At 53.0% G+C, this 18,064-nt stretch overlaps 5 protein-coding genes across 5 annotated transcripts; 2 read left to right on the top strand and 3 right to left on the bottom strand.

Moving 5' to 3' along the window:
• Positions 1 to 147: 147 nt before the first annotated feature.
• On the bottom strand, positions 148 to 6,433 carry CAOG_01078 (myosin IB). The gene is made up of 5 exons (XM_004365892.2): positions 6,222 to 6,433; positions 1,256 to 5,271; positions 914 to 1,141; positions 694 to 802; positions 148 to 556 (listed from the first exon to the last, which is right to left on the bottom strand). The coding sequence occupies exons 1-5, from the start codon at positions 6,383 to 6,385 to the stop codon at positions 304 to 306; spliced, it is 4,770 nt and encodes a 1,589-aa protein (XP_004365949.1). The 5' UTR covers positions 6,386 to 6,433; the 3' UTR covers positions 148 to 303.
• A 126-nt stretch (positions 6,434 to 6,559) lies between these two features.
• CAOG_01077 (hypothetical protein) lies at positions 6,560 to 9,921 on the top strand. The gene is made up of 6 exons (XM_004365891.2): positions 6,560 to 6,838; positions 8,084 to 8,214; positions 8,348 to 8,542; positions 8,623 to 8,721; positions 8,817 to 8,999; positions 9,115 to 9,921. The coding sequence occupies exons 1-6, from the start codon at positions 6,643 to 6,645 to the stop codon at positions 9,694 to 9,696; spliced, it is 1,386 nt and encodes a 461-aa protein (XP_004365948.2). The 5' UTR covers positions 6,560 to 6,642; the 3' UTR covers positions 9,697 to 9,921.
• Positions 9,837 to 11,988, bottom strand: CAOG_01076 (hypothetical protein). The gene is made up of 8 exons (XM_004365890.2): positions 11,480 to 11,988; positions 11,159 to 11,312; positions 10,836 to 11,051; positions 10,645 to 10,753; positions 10,490 to 10,561; positions 10,344 to 10,406; positions 10,158 to 10,250; positions 9,837 to 10,080 (listed from the first exon to the last, which is right to left on the bottom strand). Exons 1-8 carry the CDS (start codon positions 11,932 to 11,934, stop codon positions 9,977 to 9,979), a joined length of 1,266 nt encoding a protein of 421 aa, XP_004365947.1. The 5' UTR covers positions 11,935 to 11,988; the 3' UTR covers positions 9,837 to 9,976.
• Positions 11,989 to 12,212: 224 nt separating this feature from the next.
• On the top strand, positions 12,213 to 15,099 carry CAOG_01075 (SUMO-activating enzyme subunit 2). Its single transcript, XM_004365889.2, has 8 exons — positions 12,213 to 12,373; positions 12,488 to 12,721; positions 12,822 to 12,986; positions 13,090 to 13,926; positions 14,112 to 14,250; positions 14,339 to 14,408; positions 14,512 to 14,652; positions 14,731 to 15,099. Exons 1-8 carry the CDS (start codon positions 12,275 to 12,277, stop codon positions 15,008 to 15,010), a joined length of 1,965 nt encoding a protein of 654 aa, XP_004365946.1. The 5' UTR covers positions 12,213 to 12,274; the 3' UTR covers positions 15,011 to 15,099.
• On the bottom strand, positions 15,098 to 17,986 carry CAOG_01074 (eukaryotic translation initiation factor 4A). Its single transcript, XM_004365888.2, has 3 exons — positions 17,930 to 17,986; positions 17,155 to 17,248; positions 15,098 to 16,785 (listed from the first exon to the last, which is right to left on the bottom strand). The coding sequence occupies exons 1-3, from the start codon at positions 17,947 to 17,949 to the stop codon at positions 15,640 to 15,642; spliced, it is 1,260 nt and encodes a 419-aa protein (XP_004365945.1). The 5' UTR covers positions 17,950 to 17,986; the 3' UTR covers positions 15,098 to 15,639.
• Positions 17,987 to 18,064: the final 78 nt, after the last annotated feature.

The following is an 18,064-nucleotide window of genomic DNA, read 5'->3' as shown; positions in this document are numbered from 1 at the left end:
GTTTTGCCTTTCTTGCTGTTTTTGTTTTAGTTTTGTTGCTTGGAACTTGTACCTCAAGATCGCTGATTATCACTTTTCAAATCAAAGTTCTCACGTGCGCATTTGTTCACAGGCAAGAGCGAAACGAGCGACTTGAACAGCAACAATTACAACGAAAGAAATTGCGAGACAAATGAAACAACTAATTTGTTCGAATAACAACAAAAACAAACAAGCGATTTTGTTTGCACCAAAAAAACAAGAAAAAAACAGCAATCATTACAACGACTACAATAGCGCATAAAACACCCACAAAAAGCAGAATCAAGCATGTAGAGTGCGTGCGCTGCTTGGCGACGTCAAACCAGCACCCTCGCTTGAGGGGCCAGCAGTGCCAGCGGCAACCGTTGCTGCGGCCGCATTGAGGAAGAGATTAAACGACGATGCCGACGCACGCACGGGGCATTGAATCGACACGTGGTTTTTCTTTTCGAGAATTGTGACCTTGGATTCGGTGATTTTCTCGGCAGCCATAAAGCTGACCGTCCATTTATGGCCATCGGCGCTAAAATCCTCGCTGTTTGTTGCAATCCCAAACGGTGGTTCGAAACGGTCGAGAGACACAATGCCAATGTAAATAACACGAAAAAAAAAAAAAAAAAAAAAGCAAGCGCATAGAACAGCCAACCGAGTGTCAGTGACGTTGAATCGTACCGAGTAGTGAATGAAACTGGCAAATGCTCGTTCTTGATCTTGCGATAAAGGGTCGAGAGGACCGTGACAAGCTCGACATAGCGCTTGCAATCAATAATGAGATGCGAATCTGTCCAGAAAGAAGTGACACACGGTGAGTGAGCGGAACGAAGAAGAAACACAGAAAAACAGAAAAAGAGCAAAATACGCCACTTCGGCTCGCTTCAACAACGATCCTCACCATGAGTGCTCAGCAAAACGTAATCATCAGCAAATGGACTGAGAGCAAGCAACTTGATATCCACAAGGCGCATTTTGGTCTTGGGCTTAAAGTTCTTGGGGTGCAATCGGTACAGAGTGTCGCGCGTGACAATGATGGTAGCGGGGTCGACCGAAAACTTGGAGTTGAGCTTGTTGACATGATCCGAGAACATGAGTTCGGTGTTGATCATGTTTTGCTCGAGAATGCCTAGTGGATGAAAGGAAACCGCCAACAAGTCGAAACAACATTAACAAAAAAAAAAAAAAAAAACAACAACAAAAAAACAAAACAAACCCCCCTCCCAACACACTGCCCACTTACCACCAAACGCCAGCTTGCGCCAACCCTTGGTGTGCTTTTGCAACGGGTTGTCAAGCTGCAAGTAATCGCTCTGGAAGGGATGCTTGACGGACAGGCTGTAGTTCTCCTTTCGGCCGAGGAAGATGTCGGATGCCAGGGCTTTTTTGCGGAAAATGTCCACTTGCTCTTGTGTGAGGGCGGCAATATAACGGCGAGCGATTGCGCTGCGCCAGCGAGATTCGAGACGGAGGACTGTGCAGGACGATTTCATGACGGTCGGCGGCGCTGGCAACGGGGTGCGCGGCAGCGACTGGCCAAACGCGTGGTCCAATTGGACAAAGTACTTGCGTGACCGGGAGATGCGGTAAAATCGCACAATCTTGTTGCGCGCAGTGCGCCACCTGGCCACGCGAGCGCGAACGCGATGTCCACGCCAAACTTTGCTGATGACAATTGCGGCGGACCGAGCACGATGCAACCGATACACGGCCTGGATGAGGAGGATGCTGCGGCGCGTGCGACGGAAGGCAGCCACAGCACGAACCATCTTCCACGATTTTTGGATGAATGTGGCAGCGAGCGTGCGTCGGAAGAGCCAGCGGCGCACATATCGTTGAATGACGGCCGCCGCCTTGATCTTGTGGAAGTTCTTGCGCACCTGGTAGCCGCGGAAGTGCTTTTGCAGCATAACAGTAGCGCGCAATTGGGTGCGAACCTTGAGGAACACGACCCGATCGCGGAACATGCGCCACGTCGACTGCAGCGAGCGCGCTGCACAAAACTTCTTGTACTCTTTGCGATCGCGGTGGCCGCGGAAGGTGGCAGCAAGCACGGTGGCAGCGCGGTAACGCTTGTACCACCGAAGTTGAGCGCATCGTCGCCACGCCGTCTGGAGGGCGATGGCGGCACGAAGGCGCTTGACGCGGAGCCTGGCCAAAAACCCGCGGCAAACGGTCTGCACCAGCCGCGTCGAGCGGTCACGCTTGTACCAACGACGGGCAGCAAAGCCGCGGTAGGCCGTCTGAATGAGGGTAGCCGTCCAACCAAGATGGCGTTCGCGAATCCGTTCCAGCTTGACAAGCGTGACGGGCTCCTTGATGAAAATCTTGGTTTTGCCAAACTCATACTCGGTTCGTGCAATATCGAGGTGAAGCATGAGTCGCTCGACGGCTTCGCGGTCGAGCTCGGCAGCCGTGCGACCTGTTGCGAGCACCGCAGCAAGGGCGGCAGCGCGGCGATGCTCTTGCGCGCGCTTGTCGCGTGGGTGCTCATCCGCCGGGACGGGCCCGCTGCCTCCAGGAACGTACACTGGCCAAATATCGGGGCAAGCCATCTTGTAGCGACCAAGGAAGGCCCGGTACGACTGACGGAAGCAATAGCCGGCGCGACGCACCTTGACATTTTCCAGCAAACCCAAGTAGCGCGTTTGGTTGCGCAGCAAGACCACATCGCAAACACCGGGCGACTTGGTGTCATTGGGCTTGATGCAGCGGACATAGTGGGGCGAGCTCTCGGCCAGCGTCTTCATCAGGGCGGTCACCTGCGTGCGGAATTGCGCTGCGAGCGTTTCTGGTCGCCGGCGCGAGCCTCCGAACGCACCAGCGGCTGCGCTCACTGCCGTGGACGTGGAGCCCAGAGGCAACTTGCCCTGTCCCATATCAACAGACGTGCGGGAGGCGCGGGCTGATTGCTGGGGCGATTTGGCCGGACTGTTGTGCTTGGAGGACGCGGCTGAGGCAGCGTCGAGCTCGCGGAATTTGGACGCGGCCAGCGCAGAGCCCGGGGCATACTTTGCCGTGTGCGTACCAAAGCCAGGCGACATGGGAGCAGCGCCGTCGACATCCGCGCGCGGGGAGCCCGGAGCGGCTGCGTTGGAGAGCGAAGACGCGCCAGCCGTGGCTGCGGCGTTGGCAACAGCCGCAGCAGGCTCAGCTTGCTCGGCAAACAGCTTGCTAATGATGCGCGAATTTGACTTTTGGCGCAGCAAAGACACGAGGTCGTTGAAGAGCAAGTCCTTGTTCTTGCGCAAAAAGTCGTTGGCGAGGTACTTGACATCGCCAGCGTAGTGGCGCAGCGTAAACTCAGAGTTACCACCAGAGATCTTGTGGGAGGCAAAGTGGGGATGGCTGCTGCAGTTCTCGCCCAGCTTGCGAACAAACGTGTTCGGGGTCTTGTCGGGCAGGAGGCATTCCTCGTCGAGAATCGTAATGACACCCACGGGCTTCTTTTCAATCAGGGCGCAAATGGCCTGGTTGTCAAAGTACTCGATGTGCACCCACGCAATGCCTTCCTCGGCATACTCGCGCTGCTCGCTTTCAAGGGTGAGGTGGATGGCGAGTTGCTGGAGACGCTCGTTGCAATAGTTGATGCAGAATTGATCAAAGCCGTTCGACTGGAAAATCTCAAAGCCATAAATATCGAGCAGGGAAATGATGAGCTTCTTGCCGTCACGCACGCGGTTTGACTTCCATTGCATGTTGGCATTGATGCGATCGACAAGCCACGAGAAGAGCTTCATGTACAGCGCCTTGGTCAGTGCGTCGCGTGTGTCGTGCGCATCCGCCACTGATAGCGAAATGCTGTACGTTTCTTTGGTCTGGCCCTCGACGGTCATGGTGCGGAAGGTGAGTGCATTCAGCAAGTCCTTCTCGGAAACGTCGAGCAGCTTGCAAACGGTGGCAAACGTGTCGGCCGTGGCCAGCACTGGCCGGAGATCCTTGTCCTTGGCGCTTGCGGCCTCGGCAGCGCGCAGCTTGGCGGCTTCGGACGGGAAGACAGTGGTCGTGGCCACGTTCAGGAGACCCGAGGCTGTCGCAGCAGCGTCGGAGGCCGCATCGCCACCCACACGCTTGCCGCTCGAGGAAAACTCGACGTTGCCGAGGGTTAGAATGGCAGCCAGCACTTGCCAGGTGTCGGCAATTTCCTCCTCGGAAAAGCCAACCACCTGCATACCATGCACGGTGGCCTTAAAGTCCCGCGCGTCGTCAGCATTGTCGAGCGTAAAGCAGCCGCTCTCGCTCAAATACTTGTAGGTGGTAGGATCACGCTTCAAGGTCAGCGCCTCCAGCTGGCTGGACGGCAGACCCGACAGCAGCTGGTAAAAGATGTGAAAGTTGCGCTCGTTCTTTTGCTGCCGAACAACGCGCGACTTTTCCAGCAGATAGGTCTGGATTCGCGCACCCTTCGGGTCGCCTCGCACGTTAAACTCAATCTCCATGTACTTGCCGAAACGAGAGCTATTGTCGTTGCGCAAGGTCTTTGCGTTGCCAAAGGCCTCCAGAACGGGGTTGCTTTCGAGCAGTTGACGCTTCACCTGCGTGGTGGTGTTGAGGTCGTCCACCGAGAGGAAGGCGTGGCTCTCCTGGCTCGAGTCGTCGCGGTTGAGCAATGGCGGCGGGCGACGCTTGGGATTGCTGGGCGGGGCCACGACAACACCAGCAGCAGCAGCAGCGCTGGCCGCAGTGATGGGTGCCGCGTGTGGGTCGGGCTGGTGGGCTTCGCCGTCCAAAACCAGGCTCTTGTGACGAGCGACCACATCATGGCCATCGAGGCCCGCGAGGCTGAGGTCGGTGTTGGATGTGATAATCATGCTGTGGCGGAGGAGCTGCGCACGCTCAATGTCCTGCTGGTGCTGGAGCTTGACTCGCTGCTGCGACTGCTGCTGATCAAAGACTTGCTGTTGCCGTGTGCCCGACACCACTGCGACAAACTGCATGATGATCTTGGAGGCTTCTGTCTTACCGGCGCCCGACTCGCCCGTGATGAGAATGCACTGGCACTTGTGGGTGCGCAGCAGGTTGCGGTATGCGCGGTTGGCGAGCGCGTAAATGTGCGGGGCCTTGTTGCTGACAATGTAGGCATCTCGGTAGGCGAAAATCTCCTCGTCCGAGTAGATGGCCAGCGGCTTGAACGGGTTGACCGAGATGACCACATCGCCAATGTACGAGTAGATGCGATCGGCCTTGAACCGGTCCTGCAGCGCCTCGACAATTCCGTCCTCGCTGAGGTTGTGCAGCATGACCAGATCGGCGACGTTGCTAAAGCCCCAAACAAGCAAAAAGGAATGTGTGATAGGAGGGTGAGATACAAGAGGGCAGCAACGCAAAGCAGACCAACACAAGCAAATTCAATGCATGGGAAGTGGATTTTTTGAAAAAGTGTCAAATCGTGATCATTTGAGAAGCGAGGAGAAGGAAAAAAAAAAAAAAAAAAAAAAAAGAACTGGAAGAAAATCGAAAATGCTGCGAGTTTGAGAGTAGGGCGTGGAGAGTGTGGCCGCGGGTCTCAATGCACCGCGACGCACTTGTCCACACGCTCGCCTCTCGATGCTGGCGTCAGCGCAGGGTGAGAGACAGCGCGCGCGCGTGTGTGTGTGAGAGAGAACCTGAATGGTCCAAAATCCAATAAAAATCAAAAAGAGCCTCACGATCCGCTTGAGGCAGCACACATCGTTCGTGGATTCCAAGATGCACTCCCGCAAGCGCTGGGGGTTGCTGATCAGTGCCATGTTGCCACGGGGCGCTCGCGACGGGGCGGTGAGCACTCGCCAACGTGGCAGCGAAACGGCAGGAATTGCAGCGACAACGAAGGCTTGTTGAAAAAAAAAAAAAGAAAAAAAAATCAAAGAAAAAAAAAGCCTCAAAAAGGTACCAAAAATGCCACCGTTGATGAACTTTTCGTATGGCCGAATCAATTTAAAAATGAATTGTTCACCATGAAATCGATGGAATCCGAAAAAAAAAAAATGCGGTTTGTTCAATGTTGCTTCGCTTTTGGGGAATGCATTGACCGCGAGAACGAGCACGAACAGCGCAGGAGCAGCAGACCCAAGCCGACTCGGTGCAATCGCAAACACCTGCACTCGCATCCGGCCGGGGTCGCGCTACGTCCAACTCCCCTCTTTCCCCCCTTTCATCCCTTCATCCATTCTGCAGGTTGTGCAGAAAAAAAAAAAACCAAAAAAAAAAAAAAAAAAAAACCCCCTCACCGAGTCTGGTAGCTGTGGTGATCGTCGGTGTCCTCTGCACCTGCGGCACTAGCAGCCAGGTTGCCGTTGGAGCCGGCATGCGTGTGGGAAGGGCTGGGCTCGGGGCGCTCCGCCTCAGCCACCGCCGTCGCGACTGGCTCTGATGCGGCTGCTTCCACAGTCATCAGCAAACAAACAGAAGAAAAATAAAAAATATAGAAAAGAAGAATAGATGGACTGCAGTACGATTCAAAGAACAACAATAACTTAACTAATAAAAATCATGATCGATAGTCAAACAGCTTTTTGCTTCTCTTCCTTTTTGTTCAAAGCAAAAGGATCAAACCAGTCTGCGTTTTTTTTTTTTAAAGCACAACTTTATTCTTCTTACTTTTTTTTTTTTTTTTTTTTTTTTGGTTGAAAAGTTGACGGCTGTGTACCAATGAGTAACGGTGGAGCTGCAGCTGGCGCAAAGTCGAGCAGCAACACGCGCCGTGTCTTCAAGAAGCAGTCGTATGACGAGCAGCTGACGCTGTACATCCCAACGCGCGAGTTTGTCGACGCCGGCGCGCATGTCGATGTGGTGGACGCCGTCGTCCTCATCGACGACATTGTGCGCAAGAACAAGGAGAAGAAAGGTAACAAAAACACAAAATGCATGAACCAAGCCGAAACACACACCAAAAAAAAAAAAAAAAAATAATAATAATAAAAAAAATCAACGGCGCTTGGTCCTTTCGCCGCTCTCTGGGAAGGCCGCCGGTGGCTATTCCGAGCTTACTTGTTCATCAGGCCTTGAATGGGCTCTTTGAGTCAGGGGAATCCCCAGTTCGGAGCTCACGTTGAAGCAGCAAAGCGCTGTGTTGAGTTGATTTTTTTTTTAACATTTCGTTGTTTTTTTGCCCTTTTTTCGCTTTGGTCGCATTCTGGCTGGGTTTTGGGCTCGATGCATGTACATGGGGAGGGGTGGTAGCGACAGCGATGGCATTCGTCGCCAAGGTGCTGGAGCGACACCGTGACCCCCCGCCCCTTGCGTCGCCCGTGCGAAAAATGGTAGCACGAAAATGGTGAAGATTAGCAAAACGAACTCGCCGCTCCAATTTCGGGCTCTTGTTCTGGCAGAAAGGGGGGCCGGCGGAAGCGGGGCTCGCACTTTGGTGAAGATTCCAAGAGGCTGGTGCAACAGTCGCAGTGGTGCTTGTCTCTGCGTTGTCGAGGCAGACGCCTTGCTGCCCTTCAATGAACCCCCCTTTTTCCCAATCAAAAAGCGATATTTTTTTTGATTCTCGTTTTTTTTTTTTTATCGTTCGCTTTGCGTCCCGGTCCTCGAGGCCAGCTCGTAATTATGGTGCGCTTGTCTGCACAGCTGGACAAACCCCCGAGCGACCTCAGCAGAGCACCGACTTCCCAAACTAGCTCGAGCGTCTCTCACTCAACCCAAATAGAGGCTTGGAATTTTGGGATGTAGATCGAAAAGCCCTCCAAAAAAAGGGCGTTTTTTCTTTTTTTCTTTTTTCGTTTGTTGGGATGAGTTCCGTTGACCACCCCACCCCGCTTTGAGATGCGGCCATTCTATCAGTGGTTATTTGTGCAGTATAACCCGTGGGATGTTCAATGTTCCACAGCGGAGAGCGTAGCAGGAGGGGTTACCTGCAGCTCCCAAAGGGTGTGCTGGAACCACAGTTTGAACACAAAGCAAGAACAAAAACAGAAAAAAAAAAGCCATGTTCGCATTGCACAAATGTGTCACCTGCACCAAATACGATGCGAGGTCTGGAAATGAAATGAAAGGTTGGTATTATCACTCACTCATCATTGGGAACAAAAACAAAAATGCTTTTGCTACGGTTGTTTGGGTTGAATATTTTTCTCCCCTTGCCTAGTGTTTGTCAAGCTCACAGGATGCTTCCGCTACGGAAACAACGACTGGGACGTGTTGGGTGTCGGCTTTGAGAAGGCGCTGTACGAGGTGACTGTGCCCGTCTATCCTCCACCGGAAAAGTACGAGCGTATTGTAAGTTTTTTTTTTTTTTTTTTTTTTTTTGTTTTCGTTCGTTCGTTGAAGTGAGACAGACCTGTTTTTAAAGGAGAAGGCGTTTTCTCACACCTCTCCTTGTCCTTGCGGCGTCGTCGGTTGTTGTTCTCAGACCAAGTTTCAAGAGCGCATGTGCAAAAAGCTCGGACGCAATTCCTTCCCGGCGACACTGAGCTTCCGCCCGAACCTGCCTTCGTCAGTGCAATTGCTCACCATTGGCCAAGAGGAGAAGAAAAAGTCATCCAACGGCGTCGTGGACAACTGCGGCGTCTTTTACGACGTGATTGCCTATGTGGCGAAGGATGTGGTAGGTTTCGGGAGAAGTGCGCACCCCTGTGTGTGAATTGGGCTTTCGTTGTCTTCATTTTCACTTCCCTTTCGCTGCAGGCTGAGGCTCCCAACAAGAAACATGCCGCTCGCTTTGCCATCAAGAAGGTTCCGCACACCCCAGCATCAGCCGACGGCGTGTCCATTTCGAAAATTGTGGTATGTTTTGATGTCACTTGCGCCAGCTTGATGATGATGATTCGTCCAACTTTCAACTCATGCTTCCGCCATTTTCAATTCCACTTGAACCTCAGGTCGAAAAGAAAGACCCCAACGTGGAAGTCGCATTGAGTAGACATCTGTACTACCACGGCGAGCCCATCGAAGTCGAACTGGCGATTGCCAACACGTCGCGCGACATCAAGTCGATTGAAATCCGTCTCATTCAATTGTTGACATTGCAAATGGCGGATGCTCCTAAGAGCTGGAAGTATAAGGTGAGCGATTTTTGAATTCCACGCTTTGGCCTGGAGTAGATTGTCATTGGTTCAGTCCAGTGCTCACCCAACACGTTCCCCGCTTTTCCCCACTCCACCCACACCAAATCAACAGAATAAGCTGACCTTCCTCGAGTCTACCGCTGACTGCCCAATCGTAAAGGGCACAACCTATAAGCGCACATTTACTTTGCAGCCGATCATTCCCAACGCGCAGGACAAGAAGGAGGTCCGACACGTTGCGATTGACAGCACAGAGACGGGCGAAGACCCAAAGCTTGCGGCAACCACGCGACTGACGCATTCTGGCGCCGATACGAACGCGGGCCTGATTGTCAATTACTATGTTCATGTTACTCTGCACCGCGCGTTGGGAAATATCAAGGCCAAGGTGCCGTTCACCCTCTCGCACCACGAGCGACCCAAGCCGTCCAAGGCGTCAGCAGCTGCTTCGCTCAAGTCATCATCAGCGTCCCACCAAGTTTCTGCCTCCAGCTCGCAAAGCGGCGCTTCGACGTCTGCAGCGGCCTCTGCACTCTTGCAACCGCCGGACAACAGCAGCAGCCACTCTGGCGGTGCCACCGAGTACATGTCCGGAGCCGATCTTGATGATCTCGGTGATTGGGACGAGGAAGACTCCAAGCTGTCTGAAGAGTTTGCCAAGTTCATTTCCGACCGCGCGAAAAACTATGATTGAACAGAGGTCGACAGTCTTTGGTTGTTCCCCCCCCCCCGTCATGTTCTATTGCCCTCTCTCCCATCATGATGATGATGATTCCCGGATCAGTCTTTTGGCTTCTTTTGGTGACTCGTTTGTTAGATTGTACTTTTTTTCTTCCGCTTTGTTTATGTCTGGTGAGGTTTTTGTTTGATTGTTTTCATTCTGAAGATATGCTTGCTCTTCCAACTAGAACAAAAACACACTTCATAATTCACACAGCACACGTTGGGAACAGAACGAGCACGGAGTTGTTGAACTATCGGAAACCGTAAAAGATGCTGTGGTAGTAGTGCGGCGACGTGACAGGCAGCAGCAACAAGCCAAATCCGAGGAGACCAAACACGTATGCAGCAGCGATGACTGTATCAGGCCCAACGTCAGCGTGTGAGTAAGCGTGTGAGTAAGCAAACCAGCAGGTCTATCAGAGTGACACGTACCGTGTTTGCGGGGATGGTTGGCGACGCCTTCGACATCGGGGAAGCCAATGTAGTTGCAGAGACTGTGCGAAAGAATGGGAGCGATAATGTGACCTGGGGATTGGGATGGGGATGGCAAATGAGCATTTGCAGGACGAGAGGTTGCTGGAGTGAGAGCAACAAGGAACAATGGAGGAGGCATCTTACCAGTGCGAAGGAAGAGAGCAGATGCGTACACGCCAAAGACGGTGGTATAAGCCAGCTGCAGCACTGTCCAGCGAACAAGATCGTGACACGGAATGTGAGCAGTCTTATTTGAGATGGTTGTTGCTGTCGATCTGACAATCTCTTACAGATTCCGCTCCAGGCGGCCTTGATCTCCTGGTCAGTCTTGCGCAGATGCTGGATGATGCTGTGGAGGTGAGCTGTAGACGGGGAACGGGAAATCGGAATAGGTCAGGTCGAAGGCCCGCTTTGCTGCACCCAAAACCAAGCAAGAAAGCCATACCAGAACCAAACATGACAGGGGCAACAAGCAGAGCACCACGTCCACCGAATGCGGATGCGAGCATAGGCAGCATGCAGGCACGGAAGGTAATTTCTTCAGTCACAGGTCCCTGCGCAAATTCAAACCAGTCAGCTTGTGGTTTCGCGCAAAGCAGAAGGTGCGACACAAAGCTAAAGGGACCAGGAACTCACAACCACAATGTTACGCCACCAAAGCAGGTCCTTGACAGTCGCTTCGACAAATGGCCGGAGCTCAAAGCCTTCGTGCTGCCACGGGAAGTCGCGTGAATAGTACATTCCAACCAGTGGGCCAGCAAAGAGAGTAGCAGTGAGCGCGAGCGGGGCGATAGCTCCCAGGATCAGGCGGTCGGTGTGGAAGCCGAGCAGGCGAGAGAAGAAACCAGAGGGCTAAGATTGAGGATACAGGGACACGGCGAACAAAAACAAGTGAGCAAAACACTATTTGCACAGCATACAGCGTCAGACAAACAAACAAAAAAAATGCAGCCTTTTACCACAGGGAAGCCTGCAAATCGCGGAGTCGCCAAGAGCTTGACAATACCAACAGAGGCGACGCACGCGAGGGTGGCGCTCGCAAATCGCGTTGGGACGACCTTGGGATCGTCGCGGTCGATTGCGCGGGGGTCTGCCGGAGACAGCGAAGCAACACTGATCAAAACACACGCCAATACAGCCAAACAACACAAAACAGTCAAAATGAGACTTTCTGAGATCAGTACATCGATGGCGACTCTCCGAGATACGCATCTGCGTCTCTCTGAGATGCACATCTGCGTCTCTCTGACTCATCACGAGCGCATGATTTTGGCTTTTACCCGAGCTTGGCAAGGAGCGGCCAAATGTAGAGACTTCCGACATAGACGCCGGTGAGGACGGCAGATCCGACCAGCGCGGCGGCCGGCGAGTAGTGCAGCGGCAAGTGTCGCATCACAATGCCAGCAGACGCGGCAGCAGCAGCACCCGCAGGCAGGACGATGGCGCCAAAGCCCAGCGACGACGAGACCGTGTTGACTGCCTCGGCGACGGCAGCAGCGACATCGCCCACAGCACCCGGGTTGGCGCTCTTGCCGCCGAGATGGTGCTCCTTGGTCTGCCCGGCTTCAAAGACAGACCGCAGCCAGTTCGCAGCGGGCCACGCGTAGGCCGACGCGGCGTCCTTGGCGGCGCTGCCAACCTTGTCTGCGTCGACGTGTGTCAGCGCGTCCATTGCAGCAGCAGCGGCAGCCGTTGCCGCAGCAGCAGTGGCTGCACTCGTAGGGTCTTGGGGCATTCGAGGGTTTTAGAAAGAAAGAACGAGAGAGATATAAAGAGAATGAGACTGAAAGGAAGAAGACTGAGAAAATGCCAAGAAATCTCAGAAATCTGAAACAGCTTAGACATCAACAAAAGGTCAAAAGTACATGTTCACAATGCGTATTGTAACTGCTGAAGTCAAACGAGACCAACTTTACTGCTCAAACTCCACACAGCACAACACAAAGCTCCGAAATCCAATCCAATTCACTTTGAATCCAATCCAAATTCACTACAGTATGATCTGAGCTTGCATTTGACAAAAGTTGAGTTGTGTTCAAAGCTCAGTCTCAAAAGTCAAGGAGTATCATCATTCAATGGCCACCACCAGCAGCAGCAATCATGGTGCTGATCGATCAGCGGCAGTCAGTCGGATTGTCGGCGACGACGTCTACGCGCGCATCAAGGCAGCCAAGGTTGGAGTCGTCCTCAGGAGTGCACCTTGCGTTCAACAACACGCTAGCAGCAGCCTTTGTTGCTGATTGATACTGTTTGGCTGATGTTTGCTGCGTGTATGGGTGTGTGTGTAGGTCTTGATGGTGGGCGCAGGCGGCATTGGCTGCGAGCTGCTCAAGAACCTCGTCCTGTCTGGCTTTGTCAATGTCGTCGTTGTGGATCTCGACACGATCGAAGTGAGCAACCTCAACAGACAGTTCCTCTTCCAGCGGCAGCACGTCGGCTTGCCCAAGGCGCAGGTCGCGGCGGACAGCGCACGGCGATTCAATCCACAGGCCAACATTGTCTTCCACCACGCCAACATCAAGGTATGGGGGTGACAATGCAGTATTGGCAATGCTGTTCAGCAACAACCAACAAAACCACTCATGGCTGTTGATGCGTTTGTTTTGATTTATTTTTGAGCAGAACAAGGAGTTTAGCCAAGAGTGGTTTGGCCAGTTTGATCTCGTTCTGAACGCCTTGGATAACGTGTCTGCTCGCAACCATGTCAACCGCATGTGTCTGGCTGCAGATGTGCCACTGGTCGAGAGTGGCACTGCTGGCTATCTTGGTCAGGTCACTGTGATCAAGGTAAAGCCTTGGCGAACTTTTTTTGGTGTCGCAAGCTGTGCTCAAAGGAGAAACCCCCAACCCTCCGTCTCACCCTGCGCCACTGACTGCATTAACATCACAGAAAGGAGCGACAGAGTGCTTCGAGTGCACTCCCAAGCCGCCGCCAAAGCAGCACCCGGTGTGCACCATTCGCAACACTCCTTCGCTCCCAATCCACTGCATCGTGTGGGGAAAGTTCCTGTTCAACCAGCTGTTTGGCCTGGCCGACGACGAGAACAACATTTCGCCCAACACGGCAGATCCAGAAGCAGCGGGCGACAATGCTGATGCTGGACGACAGGACGTGGATGGGCGAGACGCCAATGCTGAGCTTTCCTCGGCTGACAGCGCCACCAACAACAACGTCCAGAGCCTGCGCGCTTGGGCTATTGAGCACCAGTATCACGCTGATGAAACCGTCCAAAAGCTCTTTGTCAACGACGTCAAGACGCTGTTGCGCATGGACAAGTTGTGGCGCGAGCGCCGACCACCAGTCCCGCTGGATACCTTGCTCGAGCAAAGCACGGACGGCACAAACGACGACGGCCCCGCCTCCAGCACTCGGCTCAAGGATCAGCGTGTGTGGGGCTTGAAGGAATGCACGGACGTGTTCCGCTCGTCCTTGAGCCGGCTCGCCCAGCGCCTCTCTGAAGAACAGGCCAAGGCTGCCGCATCCGGTTCGTCGGAGGCTGCCATTCTCTCCTGGGACAAGGACGACGATCTGGCCATGGACTTTGTCACGGCGGCCGCCAATTTGCGCATGTCCGTGTTTTCCATTCCCAACATGTGCCGCTTTGATGCCAAGTCCATGGCGGGCAACATTATTCCTGCTATTGCCACGACGAATGCCATTGTTGCTGGTTTGATTGTGCTCGAGGCGATGAAGATTCTGCGTGACCAGTTCTCGATTTGCCGGATGGTAGGTGTTGTTCAAACTTCGGATGTCGAAGAGAGAGAGAGAGAGAGAGAGAGAGAGAGAGAGAGAGAGAGAGAGAGAGAGAGAGAGAGAGAGAGAGAGAGAGAGAGAGAGAGAGAGAGAGAGAGAGGATCGACACTGTGTTCACGGAAATCTTGTACTCACACTGAAATAATCGCTGCCAACAGACTTTCTTGGCTCGCAAACCCAACTCGCGGATGAAAGTGCTTCTCCCAACTGAACTTTCCAAGCCCAATCCGAATTGCCATGTCTGTGCCGCAAAGCCCCGAGTCACCGTCCATGTCAATACCAACACTATGACCCTTGGTATGAAGCGGCAGTGGTGCGGCTGGCTGACACCCGAGGTTGGAGGCAATCTCATTGAAAGTGCGCATTTGGTTTGTCTTGGTTGTAGGCCAATTTGATGAGGTCGTCCTCAAAGGGCGACTGGGCATGATTGCTCCCGACATGATGGAGGGTAATAGGTACGTGTTTTCAGGATTTGTTTTTGGTCGTGTGTTCCGAGAAACAAAAAGTCGGACAAAGGTGCGTTTTTGCTGACGTTGGGGTGGCCCCCGACCCCTTCAGAATCCTGTTGTCCAGCGAACCTGGCGAGACTGACATTAACAACCCCAAGGCGCTATCGTCCCTGGGGATTGTGCACGACACGAGCGTGTTTGTGGAGGACTTCCACCAGAGCTACGAACTGACCATTCGCGTCCTTCATCGGTATGTTTACATGCGTGCTGCATTTCTGCGCTTCATTGGAATCTCATTCCAACCTTTTTTTTATTTCTTTTGGCACAGAGAGGCATTCGAAGCGGACGCACAGTTTGTTGTCGAAGGCCAGGGCTCAGTCCCTCCGCCAGCTGCACAAGCACCCGCTGCTCCTGCGCCCACCCCATCAGCGGATCGGAAACGAAAGGCCGAGGACGACAGCGATGCACCAGCAGTGGTGGACGATGATGATATTGTCCTGATGGATGATGGCTCAGCGTCCGACCACCAGCCCGCAGCCGCTCATGTCAACAAGAAGCATCGACTGGAAACCCCTGCCGACGACGAGGACGATATTGTCTTTGAATAGGCATACGTGCGAGTGTGTGAGTGTGTGTGAGCGACGAGTCATTGAAATAGCTACACACTTTTGTTTTGGACGATGGAACGAAACGAGTGATTTTTCAATGTTTTTTACTTTCAAAATTTTTCGTGCCAAGGATTACAAAATGAAGGAAAACCGGGATGTAGGAAAAACAAACACAAAACACACACAATGGTCGTGACTATGAATCAATGTGAGAGGGAGGAGCGCGGCACCCCACTTCTTGGGTCAAGTCCCACGAAAATGGTTGCTCGCTGAATTTCGTTGCTTTGTTGAGAGGCGCGCGCGTGATTGACTTAACGGGAGGAAGGGTTTGCTGTGGCGGGGCAGGGTGGAATGGTGCGGGGCTGCAGATCCGTCAGCGATACAAGACAGAATCAAACCAGGAACACAGACAATAAACCGGGGAAGAATAAAAGAAGGAGAGAGCGAGAGAGAAAAAAGAAAAGAAAAAAAGAACAACAGTGAGGGCACGAGGAGAACGAAGAGAGGATTCAAAACCAAACAAGAAGAAGATGAAACCGAAAAAAAGAAGAAGAAGGAAAAAAAAAGGGAGATAAATCCCACATTTTTTTCCCCCACCCCCTTTTCTTGGTGTGAAACTTCTCGCTCGCTTAGATCAAATCAGCAACGTTCATGGGCATCTCCTCGATCTGAGTGTTGTAGAACTGCTCAATCTCGCGCAGGGTGCGGGTATCATCGGCAGTCAAAAAGTTGATAGCAACGCCCTTGCGGCCAAAGCGACCACCACGACCAATGCGGTGAATGTAGTTCTCGCGGTTGGTGGGGAGATCGTAGTTGATGACGAGGGAGACTTGCTGGACGTCGATACCACGGGCGAGCAAATCGGTGGTGATGAGGACACGGGACGAGCCCGAGCGGAACTCGCGCATAATAACGTCACGCTCCTTCTGGTCCATGTCACCGTGGAGGGCAGAGACGGTAAAGTCCTTGGCGTGCATCTTCTCGGTGAGCCAGTCGACCTTGCGACGGGTGTTGGTGAAAATGACGGCCTGGGTGACGTTGAGGGTCTCGTACAAGTCGCAGAGAGTGTCGAGCTTCCACTCCTCCTTGTCGACGGCAATGTAGAATTGGCGGATACCATCGAGGGTGAGCTCCTCGCGCTTGACGAGAATGCGGATGGGGTTGCGCATAAAGTGGGTGGTGACCTCGAGGACGTCAGCGGGCATGGTGGCCGAGAGCAGGACGACCTGGATGGTCGGGGGCATCAGGCGGAAGACGTCGTAAATCTGGTCCTTGAAGCCGCGCGAGAGCATCTCGTCAGCCTCGTCGAGGACGAACATCTTGATCCTGTCGGTGCGGAGGGCACGGCGGTTGATCATGTCCTGGACACGGCCGGGGGTGCCGACAACAATGTGCGCGCCGTTCTGGAGCTTCTTCATGTCCTCCTGGACGTTGGTGCCACCGATGCAGGCGTGGCAGTTGGCGTTCATGTAGTCGCCGAGGGCGATGACGACCTTCTGGATCTGCTGGGCGAGCTCACGGGTCGGGGCGAGGATGAGGGCCTGGCAGTGGGGGATGGACGTGTCGATCGACTGCAGGACCGAGATGGAGAAGGTGGCGGTCTTGCCGGTACCAGACTGGGCCTGGGCAATAACGTCGTGGCCCTTGATGGCGGGGAGAATGGCGCGCTGCTGGATGGCAGACGGCTTCTCGAAACCGTAGGCGTAGATGCCGCGGAGCAGGTCCTCGCGGAGGTTCATGGCGTCAAAGTTGTCGACGACCTGGTCCCAGTTGGACTGTTGATGGTGTGAAGGACGATGGAGGGCAGTGAGACGAAGAAGAAGAAGAGGAAAGCAGGCCATCAGAGGAAAGGCAATGAATGAAAAAAAAAAAAAAAAGCATGTGGGACGCAATGCAAGCTCAGCACCAAAAAAAAAAAAAAAAAAAAAAAAAGCAAAAAAAAGTTCAATGCTCAAAGCACAAGCCAACAGGGACGGGACAAGAGGCGATAACGCCACACTCTCACAAGCACCACCCCCATGGGCCCCATTTTGCCAAACCCCGAGGCAGCAGGACGACGCGCCCAGCCAAAAAAGCCAAAAATGCACAGCAAAGGGGAAAAAACAAAAAAAAAAAAAACAAAAAAAAAAAAACACAAGACGTACCTCGATCTCGCCGTCGGGCTGCATGCCGGCGGGGCCGTTGTCGGCAGAGCGCTTGGTGTCGCCCTTGGTGGCAGCGTCAGTCGCCTGCCAGTCCCTGGAAACGCAAACGAGCAAAGCGCAAAAGGACAGTCAAAAGTGAGCCTTTGTATTATTTATTATTTTGTTTTTTTTTTTAAAAGGGCAACATGTGGTGAAAAGCCAATGGAAAAAGGCATTACGAAAAAAAAAAAAAAAAAAAAAAAAAAAAAAGACACGACGATTGAGAGCATTGACGCGAAAACGCCGGTCGCAAGACAGAGAGGACCGAGGGGGAAAGAAAAAAAAAGACGCAACAAAGGAGGACGGGTGCGCCACGGAACGAATGGCGGTGGGAGCGAGTCCAGCAGCGAGCGTCAGCAGCGATTGCAACATCACTTCAACACCATGTGCGTTTTCTCGTCAACTTTTTTTTTTTTTTTTTTTTTTTTCGCTTTCATTGTTCTTGTTGTTGGTCGTTTTCGTTTCGTGGGACTGTGTTCCACTTGGACTTGTGTAAGTGCGGCAATCATGTAGTTTGCAGCGTGTATCGCTGGAGCTGACGGTGAAGCGAGCGTGCCAACAGACAGGTCCCCAAAAAGCAAGAAAAAGAAAAGAAAAAAAAAGCCATCGATGCGCCGCACGGCCCCAGCAGCCAACGCCCGACCTCCCCTCCCTTCTCGGCGGCACGTCAAACGAAACACGACCAAAGCACTCTGCTCAAGGCTGGGGCACGAAGCGAAGGGGAAGCGACACGTACTTGTTGTCAGTAGAAGCCATGTTTGCGTGTCTTTTGTAAAAAAAAGAGAAATGAGTGATGTTGAAATGCTGGAGATTGATTTGGGCTCTGTTGACCTTTTTAAAGCAAACAAATTCGGATAGCAAAACACTAACG

The sequence above is a fragment of the Capsaspora owczarzaki genome (assembly GCF_000151315.2).
Source record: "Capsaspora owczarzaki ATCC 30864 unplaced genomic scaffold supercont2.1, whole genome shotgun sequence".
Classification (NCBI taxonomy): domain Eukaryota; class Filasterea; order Ministeriida; family Capsasporidae; genus Capsaspora; species Capsaspora owczarzaki.
The sequence above is the reverse complement of the archived record's forward strand: the minus strand, read 5'-3'. Positions and strand labels throughout refer to the sequence as shown.

Bases quoted from the DNA above. Each gene is read 5' to 3' on its own strand.
- CAOG_01078 (XM_004365892.2), bottom strand. From the start codon at position 6,385: ATGACTGTGGAAGCAGCCGCATCAGAGCCAGTCGCGACGGCGGTGGCT. The intron at 803-913 runs GTGAGGATCGTT...CTTTCTGGACAG, and splicing joins CGTTTTGCTGAGCACTCATG to ATTCGCATCTCATTATTGAT. The intron at 557-693 runs GTACGATTCAAC...TGCAACAAACAG, and splicing joins CCAGTTTCATTCACTACTCG to CGAGGATTTTAGCGCCGATG.
- CAOG_01077 (XM_004365891.2), top strand. From the start codon at position 6,643: ATGAGTAACGGTGGAGCTGCAGCTGGCGCAAAGTCGAGCAGCAACACG. The intron at 8,215-8,347 runs GTAAGTTTTTTT...TGTTGTTCTCAG, and splicing joins CGGAAAAGTACGAGCGTATT to ACCAAGTTTCAAGAGCGCAT. The intron at 9,000-9,114 runs GTGAGCGATTTT...CCAAATCAACAG, and splicing joins CTAAGAGCTGGAAGTATAAG to AATAAGCTGACCTTCCTCGA.
- CAOG_01076 (XM_004365890.2), bottom strand. From the start codon at position 11,934: ATGCCCCAAGACCCTACGAGTGCAGCCACTGCTGCTGCGGCAACGGCT. The intron at 11,313-11,479 runs GTAAAAGCCAAA...TGTTTTGATCAG, and splicing joins CCGCTCCTTGCCAAGCTCGG to TGTTGCTTCGCTGTCTCCGG. The intron at 10,251-10,343 runs GTAAGATGCCTC...CCCAATCCCCAG, and splicing joins TGCTCTCTTCCTTCGCACTG to GTCACATTATCGCTCCCATT.
- CAOG_01075 (XM_004365889.2), top strand. From the start codon at position 12,275: ATGGCCACCACCAGCAGCAGCAATCATGGTGCTGATCGATCAGCGGCA. The intron at 12,987-13,089 runs GTAAAGCCTTGG...TTAACATCACAG, and splicing joins GTCAGGTCACTGTGATCAAG to AAAGGAGCGACAGAGTGCTT. The intron at 14,653-14,730 runs GTATGTTTACAT...CTTTTGGCACAG, and splicing joins ACCATTCGCGTCCTTCATCG to AGAGGCATTCGAAGCGGACG.
- CAOG_01074 (XM_004365888.2), bottom strand. From the start codon at position 17,949: ATGGCTTCTACTGACAACAA. The intron at 17,249-17,929 runs GTACGTGTCGCT...TTGCGTTTCCAG, and splicing joins ATGGCTTCTACTGACAACAA to GGACTGGCAGGCGACTGACG. The intron at 16,786-17,154 runs GTACGTCTTGTG...CACCATCAACAG, and splicing joins AGCCCGACGGCGAGATCGAG to TCCAACTGGGACCAGGTCGT.